Raw genomic sequence first — 18,612 nt, forward strand, 5'->3', positions numbered from 1 at the left:
CAGACTTCTACTTGACCTTACCCCTAGAACCCACCTCACCCCTGCCCACTTTGACAACCTAGGATGGCTTAGAGTAGACGACAGAGTACAGTAACTTGCAATGGGCCTGGTCTACAAGATACACTATACGACTAAGGTACCCATGTACATGTCAAAATACTTCCCAAAGGTCAGTGAATACCACGACCACAACACCAGAGGAAGCTCAACAAATCATGTTAAACCCAGATTCGGCTCAAACAAGGGACTAAACACGTTTTCGCAATTATGCCACATGAATGTGGAACGCCCAACCCAGAGCTGTAAAGGAATGTGAATCCCTACCCACATTCAAAACCGCTCTTAAAGAGCACCTACGGGAGGCTGCAATTCGAAACTGGCCACCGTAAATGTCCAAACCCCCCCACCCCCACCCCCTCCTAATAGACAGTCTCCTCCCCACCGCATGTATATATTCTCTCCCCACCGTATGTATATTTCTCTCCCACCTACCCACCCCCTCCTAATGTACAGTCTCCTCCCCACCGTATGTATATATTCTCTCCCCACCATATGTATATTTCTCTCCCACCCACCCACCCCCTCCTAATGTACAGTCCCCTCCCCATAATATGTATATACTCTGTCAGGATCTATGGGTAACAGTACTGTATATTTGCATATCGTATATGTCACAAATGTAACAGTACTAAATACCTGTATGTCATGTATGTCCCTATGCCATAAATGTCATGTATGTTGTGTATGTCATAAATGTCACTATGAATTGAAAATGGGGGACCCTGATGTAAACAAGACAAACGTCTTTCTCTGGTCTGCATCCCCTTAACAATTGTGTGTATTGAGCCGTACTGTATTGTACCCATTCTGCAATCTGTTAAATAAAGTTTTCATTAATTCATTCATTCATTCACAGTGTAGGTTAGTTTATTAGGACACGTGCATGACAGTGAGGTTAGGTAGGGTTAGAGCCCTGCTCCACTACAGCCCTGCTCCACTACAGTCCTGCTCCTCTACAGTCCTGCTCCACTACAGTCCTGCTCCTCTACAGTCCTGCTCCACTACAGTCCTGCTCCTCTACAGCCCTGCTCCTCTACAGTCCTGCTCCACTACAGTCCTGCTCCTCTACAGTCCTGCTCCACTACAGTCCTGCTCCTCTACAGTCCTGCTCCACTACAGTCCTGCTCCTCTACAGCCCTGCTCCTCTACAGTCCTGCTCCACTACAGTCCTGCTCCACTACAGTCCTGCTCCACTACAGCCCTGCTCCACTACAGCCCTGCTCCTCTACAGTCCTGCTCCTCTACAGTCCTGCTCCTCTACAGTCCTGCTCCACTACAGTCCTGCTCCACTACAGTCCTGCTCCACTACAGCCCTGCTCCACTACAGTCCTGCTCCACTACAGCCCTGCTCCTCTACAGTCCTGCTCCTCTACAGCCCTGCTCCTCTACAGTCCTGCTCCACTACAGCCCTGCTCCACTACAGCCCTGCTCCTCTACAGTCCTGCTCCACTACAGTCCTGCTCCACTACAGTCCTGCTCCACTACAGTCCTGCTCCTCTACAGTCCTGCTCCTCTACAGTCCTGCTCCACTACAGTCCTGCTCCACTACAGTCCTGCTCCTCTACAGTCCTGCTCCTCTACAGCCCTGCTCCTCTACAGTCCTGCTCCACTACAGTCCTGCTCCGCTACAGCTAGTCCTGCTCCACTACAGTCCTGCTCCTCTACAGTCCTGCTCCTCTACAGTCCTGCTCCACTACAGTCCTGCTCCACTACAGCCCTGCTCCTCTACAGTCCTGCTCCTCTACAGTCCTGCTCCATTACAGTCCTGCTCCACTACAGTCCTGCTCCTCTACAGTCCTGCTCCGCTACAGCTAGTCCTGCTCCACTACAGCCCTGCTCCACTACAGTCCTGCTCCACTACAGCCCTGCTCCTCTACAGTCCTGCTCCACTACAGCCCTGCTCCACTACAGTCCTGCTCCTCTACAGTCCTGCTCCTCTACAGTCCTGCTCCACTACAGTCCTGCTCCTCTACAGTCCTGCTCCACTACAGTCCTGCTCCTCTACAGTCCTGCTCCTCTACAGCCCTGCTCCACTACAGCTAGTCCTGCTCCACTACAGTCCTGCTCCGCTACAGTCCTGCTCCACTACAGTCCTGCTCCTCTACAGTCCTGCTCCACTACAGTCCTGCTCCACTACAGTCCTGCTCCTCTACAGTCCTGCTCCACTACAGTCCTGCTCCACTACAGCCCTGCTCCACTACAGTCCTGCTCCTCTACAGTCCTGCTCCACTACAGCCCTGCTCCACTACAGTCCTGCTCCACTACAGTCCTGCTCCTCTACAGTCCTGCTCCACTACAGTCCTGCTCCTCTACAGTCCTGCTCCTCTACAGTCCTGCTCCACTACAGCCCTGCTCCTCTACAGTCCTGCTCCTCTACAGTCCTGCTCCTCTACAGTCCTGCTCCACTACAGTCCTGCTCCTCTACAGTCCTGCTCCTCTACAGTCCTGCTCCACTACAGTCCTGCTCCACTACAGTCCTGCTCCACTACAGCTAGTCCTGCTCCACTACAGTCCTGCTCCTCTACAGCCCTGCTCCACTACAGCTAGTCCTGCTCCACTACAGTCCTGCTCCGCTACAGTCCTGCTCCACTACAGTCCTGCTCCACTACAGTCCTGCTCCTCTACAGCCCTGCTCCACTACAGTCCTGCTCCACTACAGTCCTGCTCCTCTACAGTCCTGCTCCTCTACAGTCCTGCTCCACTACAGTCCTGCTCCACTACAGTCCTGCTCCACTACAGTCCTGCTCCACTACAGTCCTGCTCCTCTACAGCCCTGCTCCACTACAGTCCTGCTCCACTACAGCCCTGCTCCACTACAGTCCTGCTCCTCTACAGCCCTGCTCCACTACAGTCCTGCTCCACTACAGCCCTGCTCCTCTACAGCTACAGCCCTGCTCCAGCATCCATGGAGGAACGCTGGCAGGGGCTCTACTGTCCGTGTCCAAGGGCATAGGTTTGGTTTCAACATGGGGGGGGGGGGGGGGGGGGGGGGGGGGGGCACTTTAAGCACATATGAATAATATGAAAGATAACCCCCTCTCCAAAAGAGCTAAACAATTTGAGGTCAAAACATTTATATATCCTTCTTACCTGTAACTATATATCAAGCAACAATTTCAGAGACCCCTACAGCAGTGATTCCCAACCTGGGGTCCGCCAGGGGGCGCAGGGGGTCCGCCAGACCACAGATGATTTGAGGTATTTTTTTTTTATTTTTTTTTTTTTTGTTTTTTTTTATCATGAATAGTCTCTCCACTACAATAAAAAATAAAGATAAATAAATAAACATCTAGACATGATTTTTGAACGTTAACAGTAGGCTACCGGGTAGCCGCTAAAACGCGAATCAGTTGACTGTATCACTTTCTGTAGCTAGCCTAGCACGCTAGTTCACTTTCTCGGCTCGTCTGCAGTCAGCCGCCAGAGGCGAAAATGTGTGACAAACGAAAAGGAGATGACGGCAGCTCATCTGCAAAAAAAGTTAGGACCTACAGCAATCGCGAAAATTACATCACCATGGGCTTCACTGAGGGACCAGACAAACGACCTGAGTGTGTGATTTGTGGAGAAAAGTTGGCAAACTCGAGCCTGAAGCCCAGCAAGCTGAAGAGACATCAGGCGTCTAAGCACCCAGAAACCGTTGGGAAGGATCCAGACTTTTTTTTCGGAGGAAAGAACAGTCTCTCAAGGCGAACAAGCCTGTTGATGTTAGAGTAGCGTGGAGCAGGGGTGGCAGTGATTTACAGAAGGCTACCGAAGCCTCCTTTGAGTGTTCGCTTTTAATTGCAAAAGCAAAGAAACCGCACAATATTGGCGAGCAGCTCATCAAACCAGCCTGCATCAAAATGGTTTAGAAACTGTGCGGCCCACAGGTGGCGGATAAACTAAAATCAGTACCACTCTCGAACAATGTAGTGAAAGACAGAATTGATAAGATGTCAAGTGATTGCGAGCAGCAGCTGTCAGAAAAGCTTAGAAAGGGTCCATTTGCCATACAACTTGATGAAACTACAACTGTCGCAGACGAGGCTGTGCTCATCGTTTATGTGCAATATATTGAAAATGAGGATCTGAAGCAGGACATTCTCATGTCAGTCAACCTTACTACCACCACTCGAGGTGAGGATATTTTTACTGCAGTGGATTCTTACTTCATTCAACATAAATGCAAACCGTTCACCATTAGGGCCTGATTTGAGAGGATGAATACAGGATTTGAATATTGGCCAAAATTTTTAAATACATATGGTGCAAGATTAGATTTGTTGATTGAAGGCACAAGTCAAAGAAGCATAGTGGGTCTAATTGTGATGCATATGCCTGTGTATAAGCAGTTTGTTATTAAAATGAAAAAAAAATAAGTATTTTATGGTATCTTATTAGGAGGGGGTCCGCGAATTTCATCAGAGATGTTTGGGGGTCCCTGGGGGGAAAAAGGTTGGGAACCACTGCCCTACAGGATCATACCATCTCAACCTTGCACACGTGTCTCTCATAAAACTACACCAGAATGCAGGAAATCAAGTGTTTGATGCTAAAAGTTTCCTGGGGGAGGACCTCCAGTCCAGACCCCCCACTTAAAGTGTCCCCCCCCCAATATTGAAACAAAACCTATGCCCTTTGCCTATGACTAAAAGTCAGAAGCTCAGAACCTGAGAACTTGAGAACTATTAGGAATGTCTGTCTGGCTACTTTAGGGCGGTTAGGTGGCCGAGCGGAGATTGCGTTCGTCACCAGCCCCGGAGCTGAGCTGGATTTGCCTGTTCGAATCCAGCTCACAGCTCCGGGGTTGTCACCAGCTTGGCTGGCCGTCTGCACTGATACAATTGGCTGTATCAGAGGGTGGGAGAAGCTGGCGGGGTGGGTCCGGGTCGTTGTAAACAGCGACTCCTACAGTTCGGTCGGGGCGCCTGCTAAGCGCGGATTGGACGTGAGGGGGATAGTGTGGTCCTCCCACACGCTACGCCCTCTCAATGAGAATCCGCGCTGCCAGGTGAAAAGAAGCTGTGATTGGCTGGACGTGTGTCGGAGGAAGCACGTGGTAGCCTCCACTCTCCCAGATGATCTGACTGTGGGGGGTAAGTGCGCAGCGACCAGGAAGGGACTGGGAATTGGCATACGACTAACATTGGGATGGGAGAAAATCGGAGGAAAATGGAGGGGGAAAAAGACCAAAAAAAAAAAAAAGGGAATGTCTGTCTGGGGATGCCCCGGTGGCGCACCACATTAAGACGCATGCTGTGTAATCGCAACGTCCTGGGTTTGTAAATCCGGCCCAGGACATGTGTTGCATGTCCTCCCCCATCTTTTCTCCCGACTTCTCTCTCTGACTGTCCTGTCAATAAAAGCACAAAATGCCCTAAAATATCTCTTAAAAAGGAATGTCTGTCTGTCTGACCACTAAGTGTGTCTGACTCTTAACACTTTGAGTGCCAGCCACGAGAAATCTTGTTAGTTCATGCCATGCGTTGAGTGCCAACCGACGAGAAATCTCGTTTTTAATCGTTATTTTTTGTATTATCGATTTCCATTCATTTTTCATCGATCTAGCCTCACGTTACCAGTGGGGATCTGCCTGAGCTCGAACAGGGAAAATACCGCCCCCTATCGTCTCTCCGGATGGTATTGCACCCCATTGGATTGGACTGAATGAAATGGATGGGAAAAAAAGAGGCCGGATTCCACATTTTACTTGTCAGGCATGTAACCGGAGACTATCCCACTCATTGCCCCCCCCCCCTCAGAACAGCGTGGAATCGGTATTTCCAGTACCCAGCGTTGGATCAATAAACGCGATCGATATTTGGAATGGCGATCAGGAATTGGAATAATCTTTTTGGAGAACATCTAATCTGAGGTAAGGAATCTATTTTACCAGTCTTGGGATAATCAGAGCTCTTTTCACCTATATCTCAGCGTGTCCCATATGTGTGTGTGTGGCAGTGAGTGTGTGTGTGCTGATCAGGAAATAAGATAATCGATTTTTCAGCCCGCTTCTCTAGCGTGCATAAGTACACATATACTATCGATAATCTAGCGTTTATTTGCAAACGATTCATAAATAGGCCGAAAAATTACAACGAGTTTTGTGTATTACAGTAAAGCGCGATTCCTGCAGAATCTTTATTTTTTTCTGAAAGTTTCCAAAAACTAGCGTTTTTCAAAATGGTATAAAACGGAAATTAACCAATTAAAAAACAATCCGTTTCGACAATGTTGACTGCAAACAAGTCATTGATAAGCGACGGGCGTATTAGATACGTAGCCATAATTTAAGATATAGTTTATGCGTTCGCAAATGTGATCGCCCTCCATTGATTACAGCGCTGGCACTCAATTGCTATTTTTGGCTCCCCCTGCTGGCACGGAAAGTGTTAACCACCAAAACCTGCATGGACTATAACGCATGACGTATATCATGCCAGTTAGGGTACAGACCCTCACTTGCACCGTGTGTATACTGTTTACTGTTACTCATAGTATATATACAGATTGTTATATAATATTTATATAATAATATTTATTGTAACCGATAGGGCATACAGACCCTCATCTGCACCTGTTTATTTGTCTCATATTTTCATATTCAGATCGAATTATATTGTTTGCACTGTTTATCTCTCTCATATTTTTGTATTCAGATAAACTTGTATTGCCTATATTTATGTCTTTCTACTATTACCCTGCCCATACCTCTACCTCCCCTCCCCCCTCCCCCATGCTTCTATGATGCGCGGATTTCCCCGAGGGGATCAATAAAGTTAGGACCCATTTCCTACTCTGAGATGCGTGATAAACACAGGCCTCTAACATGGGACAAGCCTCCCATCACACTGCCCGTGGTTTGTCCTTCTCCCCACAACCCCTGAGCCCCTCCGTACCTCAAAGGTGTCCGGCAGCCACTGGATGTCAGTGATGGGTGCTTTGTGGCTGTTCTCAATGGCTGAGACGGCACAGTAGCGCACCACAGGGGTCTCATCCTCCCTCTTGTCTTCAAAGCCCTTCTGGGAGGCATAGAGACAAAGGGGTACCGTTAAGTACAGGACATGGAATGGTACATATTATGGTGGTTGACGCCCACAATCTACATTTACATTTAGTCATTTAGCTGACACAAAATTGTATCCAAAGCTACTTACAAATATATATTATTTGTAAGTCGTTTGAAGAGGTGTGTTTTTAGTCGATGGCGGAATATTGGGCGGGGTTTCAGCTCTCCTGACTGTGGTTTGTGTAGTTCATTCCACCATTGTAGAGCGAGGACCGAGAATAGCCTGCTTCGTTTTGATGACCCCCCAGGAGCTGGGATAGGAGTGGGTCTGAGGCGGCCAGAAGATGCAGAGTGTAGGGGTCTTGAGGGTGTGTAGTTAGAGACCGTTGACCTGGAGGTAATGACTGTAAATGACAGGCTTCACACAGCGGAAGACATGGTAGAAGTCCTCCGTCCTGTGTCTGTTCTGCATTAGTACCACAGTGGTATAAACTGACCCGCCAGATGGTCTGTACCTTGTGTTATAGCCATGAGTAATATATATACGAGTAATATGCAAAAGTCCAAAACAAGTTGAACCGACACTCATTGCAGTGCTATCACCGCTATTTAACTATGATTATATTTAGAGTTGAGGTTAGTTTTAACATTCGCTTAACAGTTATGGTTAAGACATAAAGTTAGGGTTAGATAGAACCCCAGCAGGAGAACGAAATATTTTAGAATATGTAATGTTATGTAGTTATTTCTAATACGAACAAATTTTTTATAAAATACGTAAATATATTACTTATGGCTATAACTTTCCTGTGGTCGATTAGCACTTTATTTACATATTTTAAGCGAGATCAGGCAGTGAGAGAACACAGCTCCACGCAGGGGGAAGGACTTCAACGTCTCGTTCATCAGATAAGTTCGGGGAGCAGGTGGCAGAGGAGAAGACCTTTTCCAGCACGCAATGTTGAAATAATTGGCTTTTAGGCCGATACAAATCTGCCACTGTTTGCATTGCAAACAAGGTATGGGGGCGAGACGGGGTGCGGGGGGCCGTAATCTGATGTGCCTGCTGTGTTATTGGCCCGCGGTGGAAGACGGCGGGTGTTGTGTAACAGCTGTGGTGTGTGTGTGTGTGTGTGTGTGTGTGTGTGTGTGTGTGTGTGTGTGTGTGTGTGTGTGTGTGTGTGTGTGTGTGTGTGTGTGTGTGTGTGTGTGTGTGTGTGTGTGTGTGTGTGTGTGGCCGCGCAGAGGCTGTTGACTCTGGAGAGAGAGAGAGACAACAGAGAGAGGAAGAATGGAGGGATGTGGGAAGGAGGGAGGGGTTGTGTGCAGGACAATAGAAGGAGGGGGGGCAGAGGGAGAGAGGGAGAGAAAGAGACGGGAGACGGCAGTGGAAGGAAAGGGAAGGAGCGTAGTTACACATTTACAGTTTGTAAACATTACATTTTCATTTTACGAGTTAGACTCGTCTGTCTCACGCTCTCAAACACTGCATGTTAACACCAGAGGTAAAGAACCACATGCAAGAATATGTAACGATGATACCCAAGAGGGCGTTCTTTACTGTGATTAGGAGCACTTCCACACCCTGGCCTACACCTTGCACCTAGAAGCATCACACCCTGGCCTACACCTTGCACCTAGAAGCATCACACCCTGGTCTACACCTTGCACCTAGAAGCATCACACCCTGGTCTACACCTTGCACCTAGAAGCATCACACCCTGGTCTACACCTTGCACCATAGCAGCATCACGCCCTGGTCTACACCTTGCACCTAGAAGCATCACACCCTGGTCTACACCTTGCACCTAGAAGCATCACACCCTGGTCTACACCTTGCACCATAGCAGCATCACACCCTGGTCTACACCTTGCACCATAGCAGCATCACACCCTGGTCTACACCTTGCACCATAGCAGCATCACACCCTGGTCTACACCTTGCACCATAGCAGCATCACACCCTGGCCTACACCTTGTCAATATCAATATCAGCTCTCAGCACCGTAGCACAGCGTTTCCATGGAAACAAACAAGAACAAGGACACAAAGTGCATTTTCGTCTGGCATCGCCAGTCATATAGAACATGTCTTTAGTGGACAATGGACATGCCGTCTAATGGCTAAGTGTCCATTTAGTTTTATTTTTTTTATTAAGTATATTAATATAATAGTTTTAGACAATGAAAAGGAAAAAATAACCAATAATTTTAAATATATAATAAAGAGTAAAGATAAGTAGAAAAATAAAAAAGGTCCAAGCCTCCACCACTATCTTCCAGCCTCAACCTCAACTTATAGTGGACTTCAACTGTACTGCCAGATTATTCCATATTGTAATTGCTGCTTCCTTCGCTCCATGCATGTGAGCTGTCGAAAGCTCCAAATACACAATGTCCAAATACATCAAAGTCCACTCTCTGAGAGCAAGTGAATTAGGTGGTTTCCAGCGAATTGCTACCAGCTTCTTCACTGCTGGTTTGTGTTTCCATAAGTGACAACACCAAATTAGAAAAGTCATTCAGAATGAACACAGTGGGCCAGGGAAGGACATTAATCAATCAATAAATCAAAAACAAGCGCTGGTGTCTTTATACAAACTAGGAGGAATCATCTTTATGTGGCTTAGCTCCAGAGTTATAACAGTGTTTTTCTAATAATAACCTTGAAAATAGACAAATAACTTACTCTGTATACTAATTTATATATCTCATACCCAGTTTAATCACCTGCACATTGTATATTACTATATTTGCACTCTGGTTGGATACCAAACTTCTTTTCAGTGTACTGTACTTATGCTGCATAAATATAATACATTTGAATCTAATCTAATCTAATCAAAATTGAGCTAAGAAAATGTAGTATTATTCAACAATCTAGTACTAACAGAGGCTGAGATATGACATTCTCTTTTTCCAGCGGTGGCTATATTGGAATGTCTGCATACCGGCCACCAGCCTCTACGGTGGTTTTTGAAAACACAAAGTGCACCATTTCTTTTTTTGTATTCCCTCTCAGCTACCAACACCACCACCACCACCACCACCACCACCACCTACACCCTGAACAACCCCCCTCTCACCTACACCATCACCACCACCTACACCCTGAACAACCCCCATCTCATCTACACCACCACCACCACCACCACCACCTACACCCTGAACCCCCCTCTCATCTACACCACCACCACCTATACCCTGAACAACCCCCCTCTCACCTACACCACCACCACCACCTACACCCTGAACAACCCCCCTCTCACCTACACCACCACCACCACCTACACCCTGAACAACCCCCCTCTCAGCTACACCCTGAACAACCCCCCCGTTCCCTGCAGAGGAGATATGATCCTCCTGGCATCAGTCTGCGTGAGCCTAGCTAGCAGTGACAGCTGCGGTCGGCTTGAAGAGAACGCATTCCCTTCTAATGAAAGGCTGAGGATGAGTAGAGGAACCGGCACGAGTATCATCATGTCTCTCTCTCTCTCTCTCTCTCTCTCTCTCTCTCTCTCTCTCTCTCTCTCTCTCTCTCTCTCTCTCTCTCTCTCTCTCTCTCTCTCTCTCTCTCTCTCTCTCTCTCTCTCTCTCTCTCTCTCTCTCTCTCTCTCTCATACAGCGCCCTCAGTCAGAGAGCTCAGGCCTGTCTTTCCCCTGCAATACACCAGACCCAGAGATCTGTCATGCATTAACAATCCATATGTAAATGAAACAAATCAAGTGCTGATAACGTTGAGTGAGTAACAGCCATTTTTTGGGTTCGCCATCGAGATTAGGGCTGAGAGGTATAGCGAATATTACTATACCGCCATAGACCCACCTTAAATTTCAGAAGCTATGACAGCTCTTCAGCCATGCGCTCTATAGCCCTGTGACAACTGCTCTCGCGAATGAAAACTCTGAGCAACGGGTCCAATGTGTCTAACATGCTTTACACTATCCTGAGCCACTAGCCTTAGCCACTATCCTGAGCCACTAGCCTTAGCCACTATCCTGAGCCGCTAGACTTAGCCACTAACCTGAGCCACTAGCCTTAGCCACTATCCTGAGCCACTAGCCTTAGCCACTAACCTGAGCTACTAGCCTTAGCGACTATCCTGAGCCACTAGCCTTAGCGACTATCCTGAGCCACTAGCCTTAGCCACTATCCTGAGCCACTAGCCTTAGCCACTATCCTGAGCCACTAGCCTTAGCCACTAACCTGAGCTACTAGCCTTAGCGACTATCCTGAGCCACTAGCCTTAGCGACTATCCTGAGCCACTAGCCTTAGCCACTATCCTGAGCCACTAGCCTTAGCCACTATCATGAGCCACTAGCCTTAGCCACTAACCTGAGCCACAAGCCACTAGCCTGAGCCACTAGCACACTATCTGCCTAATATCCAATACCAGTAACGGTATCAGAACATCCTTAGTGTAGTGAAATTTAACATGGTTCCGTTCACCTTATGCTTCTAGTAGGGGTGGGATTCTTTCGGGATTCTCACAATTCAATTTGGATTCTTGGGCTCAATACATAGATTTGATTTGTTTTCCTGTGCATGGTGGTGTGAGTGGTGCGCGGGCTGTTGTGTTTTCCTTCTGTCATGACATGCTTTATCAGGGGCGGTGTCTTGGATCGGGATGTGGTGAGGATTGATGTGTGGGGTGTTTGGGGACTGGCTGTTCCGGGGGGGTTCACATGCTTTCGAGCAACACTGTACTTATTGTACTTATTTTATGCTTATTCTTATGTCTGCACGTTCTACGTTGCACTACTTTTATTGTCTTTTATACCTATTCTTATGTCTGCACTTTATACATTGGTTTTATTATGTCGACTGTATGCCGATTTTATGCCTATGTAAATTTTGTGCTACTTGCTGTGGGGCATTTTGGGCTGCTGTCCATGTGTGAACGGTGCTATATAGATAGAGTTAATATTATGTGTATTATTATATTGTAAAAGAATGTATGCATTAAAATGTCTGTAATAAGTCTCAAAGGGGGGAAAAGCACACCGAATTGAAATGTAAACCTTGTCTACCATCTCAAAAGGAGCTGTTCCACGTTGGAGCCACATTGGTCTTCAGCTTGTGTGGTGGCAGAGCTGTAGTAGCCTCTGCTTCTGATCGAGGGCATGATTTGTGAGGACGGGGGCTGCGGTGGAAGAATCCAGTGATTGGCCTAATCCTCCCCAGCAGTCGTGACAATGAGGGCAGATTCAGTGCTCGCAGCGAGGCCAGGTTGATGGTACGTGAGAAACACTTAACTCATTGACTGCCACGCTGTTTTTCCATCTGTACTGCCTGGTGTTTTCTTATTATCGGGTTCTCGCCTGACATCTATATTATTTCCAGGTCAAAGGTAAACATGACCATAGTAGAATGATTCTATTCACAAAAGGGGGTCCTTCGCGAATCGTTTTCTGACACTGGGATCATTACAAAGGCATGTTTTATGATGGGGTTCGGTAAAATAGAAGTTTGGATATGGATCAGCTAACTATTAAGTTTGGTCTGAGTTATTACATGTGACCGTGATGTGGAAACTCTGAGAGGAGTAACATTTAAAAATAAATCTGGGGACGGACCAACAGACAGACAGACAGACTAAGAGACAGACAGACCAACAGACAGACAGACTAAGCGAAAGACAGACCAACAGACAGACAGACAGCCTAAGAGAAAGAAAGACAGACAGACAGACAGACAGACAGACAGACAGACAGACAGACAGACAGACAGACAGACAGACAGACAGACAGACAGACAGACAGACAGACAGACAGACAGACAGACAGACAGACAGACAGACAGACAGACAGACAGACAGACAGACAGACAGACAGACAGACAGACAGACAGACAGACAGACAGACAGACAGACAGGCAGACAGACAGACAGACAGACAGACTTATACTAGCTGCTTGGTCGCAGCAAAAAATACATGATCTGCATGATGTAATTTGTAATGAAGCAGTTGTTTAACCCCTTCATGCAACACATCAAAGAAAGAAGAAAGAACATGCTTGGTCGAGGACGTCAAGGGAACTTACAGATGTCTTGGCATCGACCGCAACGTTCTTTGTGCCGCTGGCCTGTGACCCCTGCAGGCGCTCCGTGTGGGCAGAGATATCCCATAATGCCACCTGAGATGACGAGGAAACAGAAAGTCAATCACCGCTGGTCAATATCAAGTATCAAACATAAAGCGCCTGCCATAAAACACTGTTTCCTCATGTCAAAAATAGAAGAAGAATGGATCGACCGACAGAGGAGCATATTAATAATAAGAGAGGATGTGAATAACTGTGTAAATGCTGCTTATTGTGTAAATTATGAATGAATGATTTAATAGTATATTTCAAACAATAATAATAATCAAGAAATAACTATGTAAATAAAATACAAAGATAATTTGCTCTGAAAAGAAAAAGAATGTAAGATAAAATAATAAACAAAACAGTATTTTGTCCGAAAACATTTTCTTCCAACAAAATCATCTGCAAACAAAATATTACTGTGGCATTAGTGACTATTGAAGATATATACAAGGTAACATTATATTAGTGGGTAACATTAACATTATTGCACATTCCATTCACAGTGTAGGATCCAGTAGTGTTTACAAATATAAATATATGGAGGTGACAATGGGTCACAGCAGCAGTTAAAGTGTCTTTAGCCTTCACAGTTCGGGGGAAGGGTGACAGCGAGGTCACAGCAGCAGTCAGAGTGTCTGACAGACACAAAACAAAAAAATGGGGGGGGGGGGGGGGTCACAGTTTCAAACTCTGTGATGTGGGGGGTGGGGGGGGTACAGGACAGTACCGTCCTTTTCTCAGCACAACCCTGAAGACTGTGAAAGACCCTGAAGACAACTGAAATCTACTTTGTGTGCACTGTGTTTAGTTAGTTTCAGTTTCTTTATTAGTTGTACAGAAAAGTACAGAATACTTTTATACAAAATGCTTCTTTCTGTTACGCTCCAGAGACTGTGCTAGACAAAAATAGATAAGTATAAAATAAAGTATAAAGTATAGCAAGTAAAAAATAGAAGTCACGTACGTAGACACAAGTGTTCAGTATGTACATATGTACAATGTTCAATGCAGAGTAGAAGTAACTGAGTTACCATACAATATACTAATATACAATATACTATATAATGCAAAGCAGAAATGGGATGAGGTACAATTTAGGTGCAATTTACAGTAAGGTGTAATGAGGTATGGGTTGTAGTGCAAATTATTTACCAATAAATATAAAGTGTGTTTAGGTGTTCTAAAGTGTGTAAAGTGGGTGCTGCAGTGAGTTGTTTGTTTAAAGTGAGTGTGTGCGTGTGGATGTGTGTGCTGTGAGTGCATTTGATGGTTGTTACATAGTGTTATTGTTCGTTGAGCATCCTGATGGCCTGGGGATAGATTTCAGTTGGAGTAGATTTCAGTTGTCTTCAGTCAGCTTTTACAGACAAGAGTGTGACCCCATTTACTTTGCATTGGGTTGTGGCTAAATACAGAGCTAGCATGAGAGACAACAGAGGCAGGAAGACAGACAGACAGACAGACAGACAGACAGACAGACAGGCAGGCAGACAGACAGACAGACAGACAGACTGGCAGGCAGGCAGGCAGGCAGACAGACAGACAGACAGACAGACAGAGACAGACAGACAGACAGACAGACAGGACAACAGAGGTAGGAACACAGACAGACAGACAGACAGACAGACAGACAGACAGACAGACAGACAGACAGACAGACAGACAGACAGACAGACAGACAGACAGACAGACAGACAGACAGACAGACAGACAGACAGACAGACAGGACAACAGAGGTAGGAAGACAGACAGACAGACAGACAGAGACAGACAGGACAACAGAGGTAGGAAGACAGACAGACAGACGGACAGACAGACAGACAGACAGAGACAGACAGGACAACAGAGGCAGAAAGACAGACAGACAGACAGGACAACAGAGGCAGGAAGACAGACAGAAGACAGTTATACCTGGCCGTTCACGCAGCCTCCAACGATAACGTTGGGGTCTGTGGGGCAGAACTGGAAAGTGAACACGTCGTCCGGACACTCCAGCAGCAACTGCGGGCAAAACACAGACATGTGGACGGACCCACAGACACACGCACATAGGGCTGAGGGAAACACAGACATGTGGACGGACCCACAGACACACGCACGTAGGGCTGAGGGAAACACAGACATGTGGACGGACCCACAGACACACGCACGTAGGGCTGAGAGCAGAGGGAAACACAGACACGTGGATGGACACGGACCCACAGACACACGCACGTAGGGCTGAGAGCAGAGGGAAACACAGACACGTGGATGGACACGGACCCACAGACACACGCACGTAGGGCTGAGGGAAACACAGACACGTGGATGGACACGGACCCACAGACACACGCACGTAGGGCTGAGGGCAGAGGGCATTTGATTTCAAACAAGGACACTTTCATGACCCCCCCTCTGCCATCACATCACACAGAAGTTCAGCTTTAATCCTCCCCAGACCAAGAGCAATAGTCTACCATTCCATTTCACCACATGAAGGGGAGAAAGAGGGGAGAAGCATAGATTGTATTACGGTGTTGCTGCTGGATTTTGTAGCTGGAGACGTTTATGCGGGCTACAAATCCCTCGGCTAAATAAATACCATTCGTTTTTCCTACCCCTCTCTGGTTTCCTAGGTGTATTTTTATCATTGCAGTGCACAGTCAAAACCGAACCCACAATGCATGTAGTGACTTTTGTGATTGTATTACTGAGGGTGGGGGGGGGGGGGGGGAGATTACATGTAGTGGGATTACAGTAATCGAGATTACCAAAAATGATCTGTAACTCATCGGTTACTAATACAACTTTTCCAAATTGCAGATGCAGGTTCTGAATATTAAAAACTTTACACATAAAAGGTACAGGTATGGGCAGGAAAATAGTAGAAAGTCAGAAATATAGGCAATAAAATGAAATCAGAATATAACATATGAGAAAAAGAAACAGTGTAAACCCATATTTTGAATATGAGAAAAATAAACAGTGTAAACTCTATCTACAACATTATGGGCCGTGGAACGGCTGCGGTATCGCATGGTGTGGGAGCCGATTTAAGGTCAATAGCCTAAAGGTCTATAGCAGTGGTGCCCAACCAGTCGACCGTGATCGACCGGTAGATCGCGGGCTGGTTTCAAGTAGACCGCAGGATTCTTTTGGAAAATCATTGTTACGGGGTCTAGTTAGATCGAGGCGATCGGCTTTTGTTGTTTTCATGAATACCCCGGATGTAGAGGAATGTGAAGCACTTTGATTACAGATGCTGAACTTGATACTTGTGTCTGTCGTTAATTCATGCCGTAGAAACATCCACACAAACATGGTGTCAGAAGTAGTTGAACTTACGTACAACTACCAATGTATGTACATATTAGCTGACTATGTCACAGTCGGACTCCGGTTCTGAAGACAACATTACGGAGACCGAGACGTAACGTTGGGCTATTGTCAGCTAGCATGGCGGCTAATATTCCACCCCCCCCATGAGCTTCACAGGCGACTGGAGCGTTAGCTGGGACATATTCCGTGCCGAATACGAGGACTATGCACTCGCTACGGGTATAACCGAGAAGGACATGAACATTCAGGCTGCAACTCTGAGGAGTGTGATGGGAAGTGAATGCAGGCACATTTACCGTCACAACCTGAATCTCACCAAACAGGATCAAGGGGACGCTAAAGTCATACTGGATACGTTAGAAAAGTACTTCAAACCGGCGAAGAACGTCATATATAAAAAGGTACGTGTTCGGGAGCAGCAAACAAGAGAAAGGCGAATCCATAGACAGTTTTGTGACCAGACTGAGAGAAAAGGCAGCAACCTGTGAGTACGGGCAGCTAAGAGATGAAATGATTCGTGACAAAATTGTACTAGGTGTTGCAAACAAGAGCATAAGACGCAGACTGTTGAGAGAGAAAGGGCTCACGTTAATCACCGCTGTTCTGAAGGATCAGATTAAACCGAATATATATATTTATTTATATATATATATTTAATTGTATTTGTATATCCCCTGATATCCCCTGATATCCCTTGTATATTCCTTGTACAATATGCATTGAATATCCCTTCTAGTCTACTGAACATCCCATAATAGTCTCCATTCTACCATTGGACGAGACCTTGGTGCCAGGTCGCCATACCCCTCAGACCAGGTTCAATCGTACCGCTCAACATGTATGGACAAGTCCTAGTTCCGCGTAGGAATATGTCTACCGCACCACTAATGGTACTATTTGTTCATAGTGCGTATATATACTGCGCTATTAAAGTAGAACTTTCTTTTAGTCCAGTTCCTTACCCTCCAACAGAGTGACAGACGCAAAAGCCTCCCCGCGAACCACGTGTGGGCAGTAAGGCCAATTCGGCCCAGTATCGGCATTGAGACATCGTGTATATTAATATTTGAATAGTCATATTTGGCACTATATCGTCGAGTTGGACGTATTCTATTAAGCTAATAATAGTCTATTCATATATAGTGCCTCGTGCGGTAAGAGTTCTATAGTAATCAGCACCCCCATCGTTTCGGGCATCAGCTGGACGCTTATCCAGGGTGGTTGACCCCACGTGAAGCTGCACCCGAGGAGCTCCAGGCCAAAGAGCGAGTGGACCTGTATATTGGATTATTCTACCGACGACGGCTAGCCTTCCCCGGCTTGGATTATGCTTTGAGTACTTTGATTATTCTATGGATAAAGGCCAACACTGCGGTGTGTTGGAAATACCCCCCCCGGAGAGGACGACAGGTGAGACGGCGCTCTGCACAGTGAGGTCGCCTCACGTCTCTCCGTCGTGGACCGGAGGACGCCGGCCACAGAGGGTCCAACTGCATTCATCTGTGGATCAAGGATCGTTGGGCACCGTGTCGCACAACTGTGGACTCTCCCAAGATACCCTCGGCCAGACGGGATCCAGCCAGTGACTCTCTAACCCCCCCCCCCCTCCAGCTGTCCTACAAGCAGTCGGAACCTTCCCCTAGTGTATCCAGCTATATAATCATTCAAGTATCATCGCTATTGTTCCCTAAATATTCCAGGTTGTATATTTGCTTCCTGCGCAATCAGAGATTGGACATTCGATATTGATCTACCTACGAATACTCATTTGCCATAAAAGTGCATACTATTTCAAATCATAAATGTAATTAAGTGATCGTTGTACATACCTTTTGCTATGTATTAAAACTCAAACTTTCGATTTGGTACATTTGTGTTGGATCCGTTTATCAGGTGGGAGTGTTCAACATATTCATACCTAGTACTGGGTGGCCAGAGTCTAAAGTACAAGAGGTAGTGGTAGTAAGTATCATATCTAACCATACAGTCAGGGAATTGTACCCCTCAGTTACAATTGGTCCTTCGAGCCGGAGGGTAATCAGTGTAATATTAATATAGTGTTATTAATATTAAAATGGCCTATGATGAACACTCCACGAAACGATCCTCCTAACCAACAACGCCCGCGGCGCAAACGACAGCTCCCTCAGTA

General features: G+C 46.4%; 1 protein-coding gene across 1 annotated transcript in view; it reads right to left on the reverse strand.

Annotated features, from left to right (window-relative positions):
- Positions 1–18,612, reverse strand: part of dnai3 (dynein axonemal intermediate chain 3) — a gene marked incomplete at both ends in the record, with an annotated part of 147,456 nt that overhangs the window by 49,955 nt on the left and 78,889 nt on the right. Inside the window, 3 exons of the mRNA XM_084311245.1 lie at positions 6,942–7,064; positions 13,095–13,187; positions 15,054–15,143. Of these exons, the coding sequence (XP_084167371.1) occupies positions 6,942–7,064; positions 13,095–13,187; positions 15,054–15,143 (306 nt within the window). The remainder of the gene's footprint in view (positions 1–6,941; positions 7,065–13,094; positions 13,188–15,053; positions 15,144–18,612) is intronic.

The sequence above is a fragment of the Notolepis coatsorum genome, assembly GCF_963971535.1.
Source record: "Notolepis coatsorum genome assembly, chromosome: 3".
NCBI classification, from domain to species: domain Eukaryota; kingdom Metazoa; phylum Chordata; class Actinopteri; order Aulopiformes; family Paralepididae; genus Notolepis; species Notolepis coatsorum.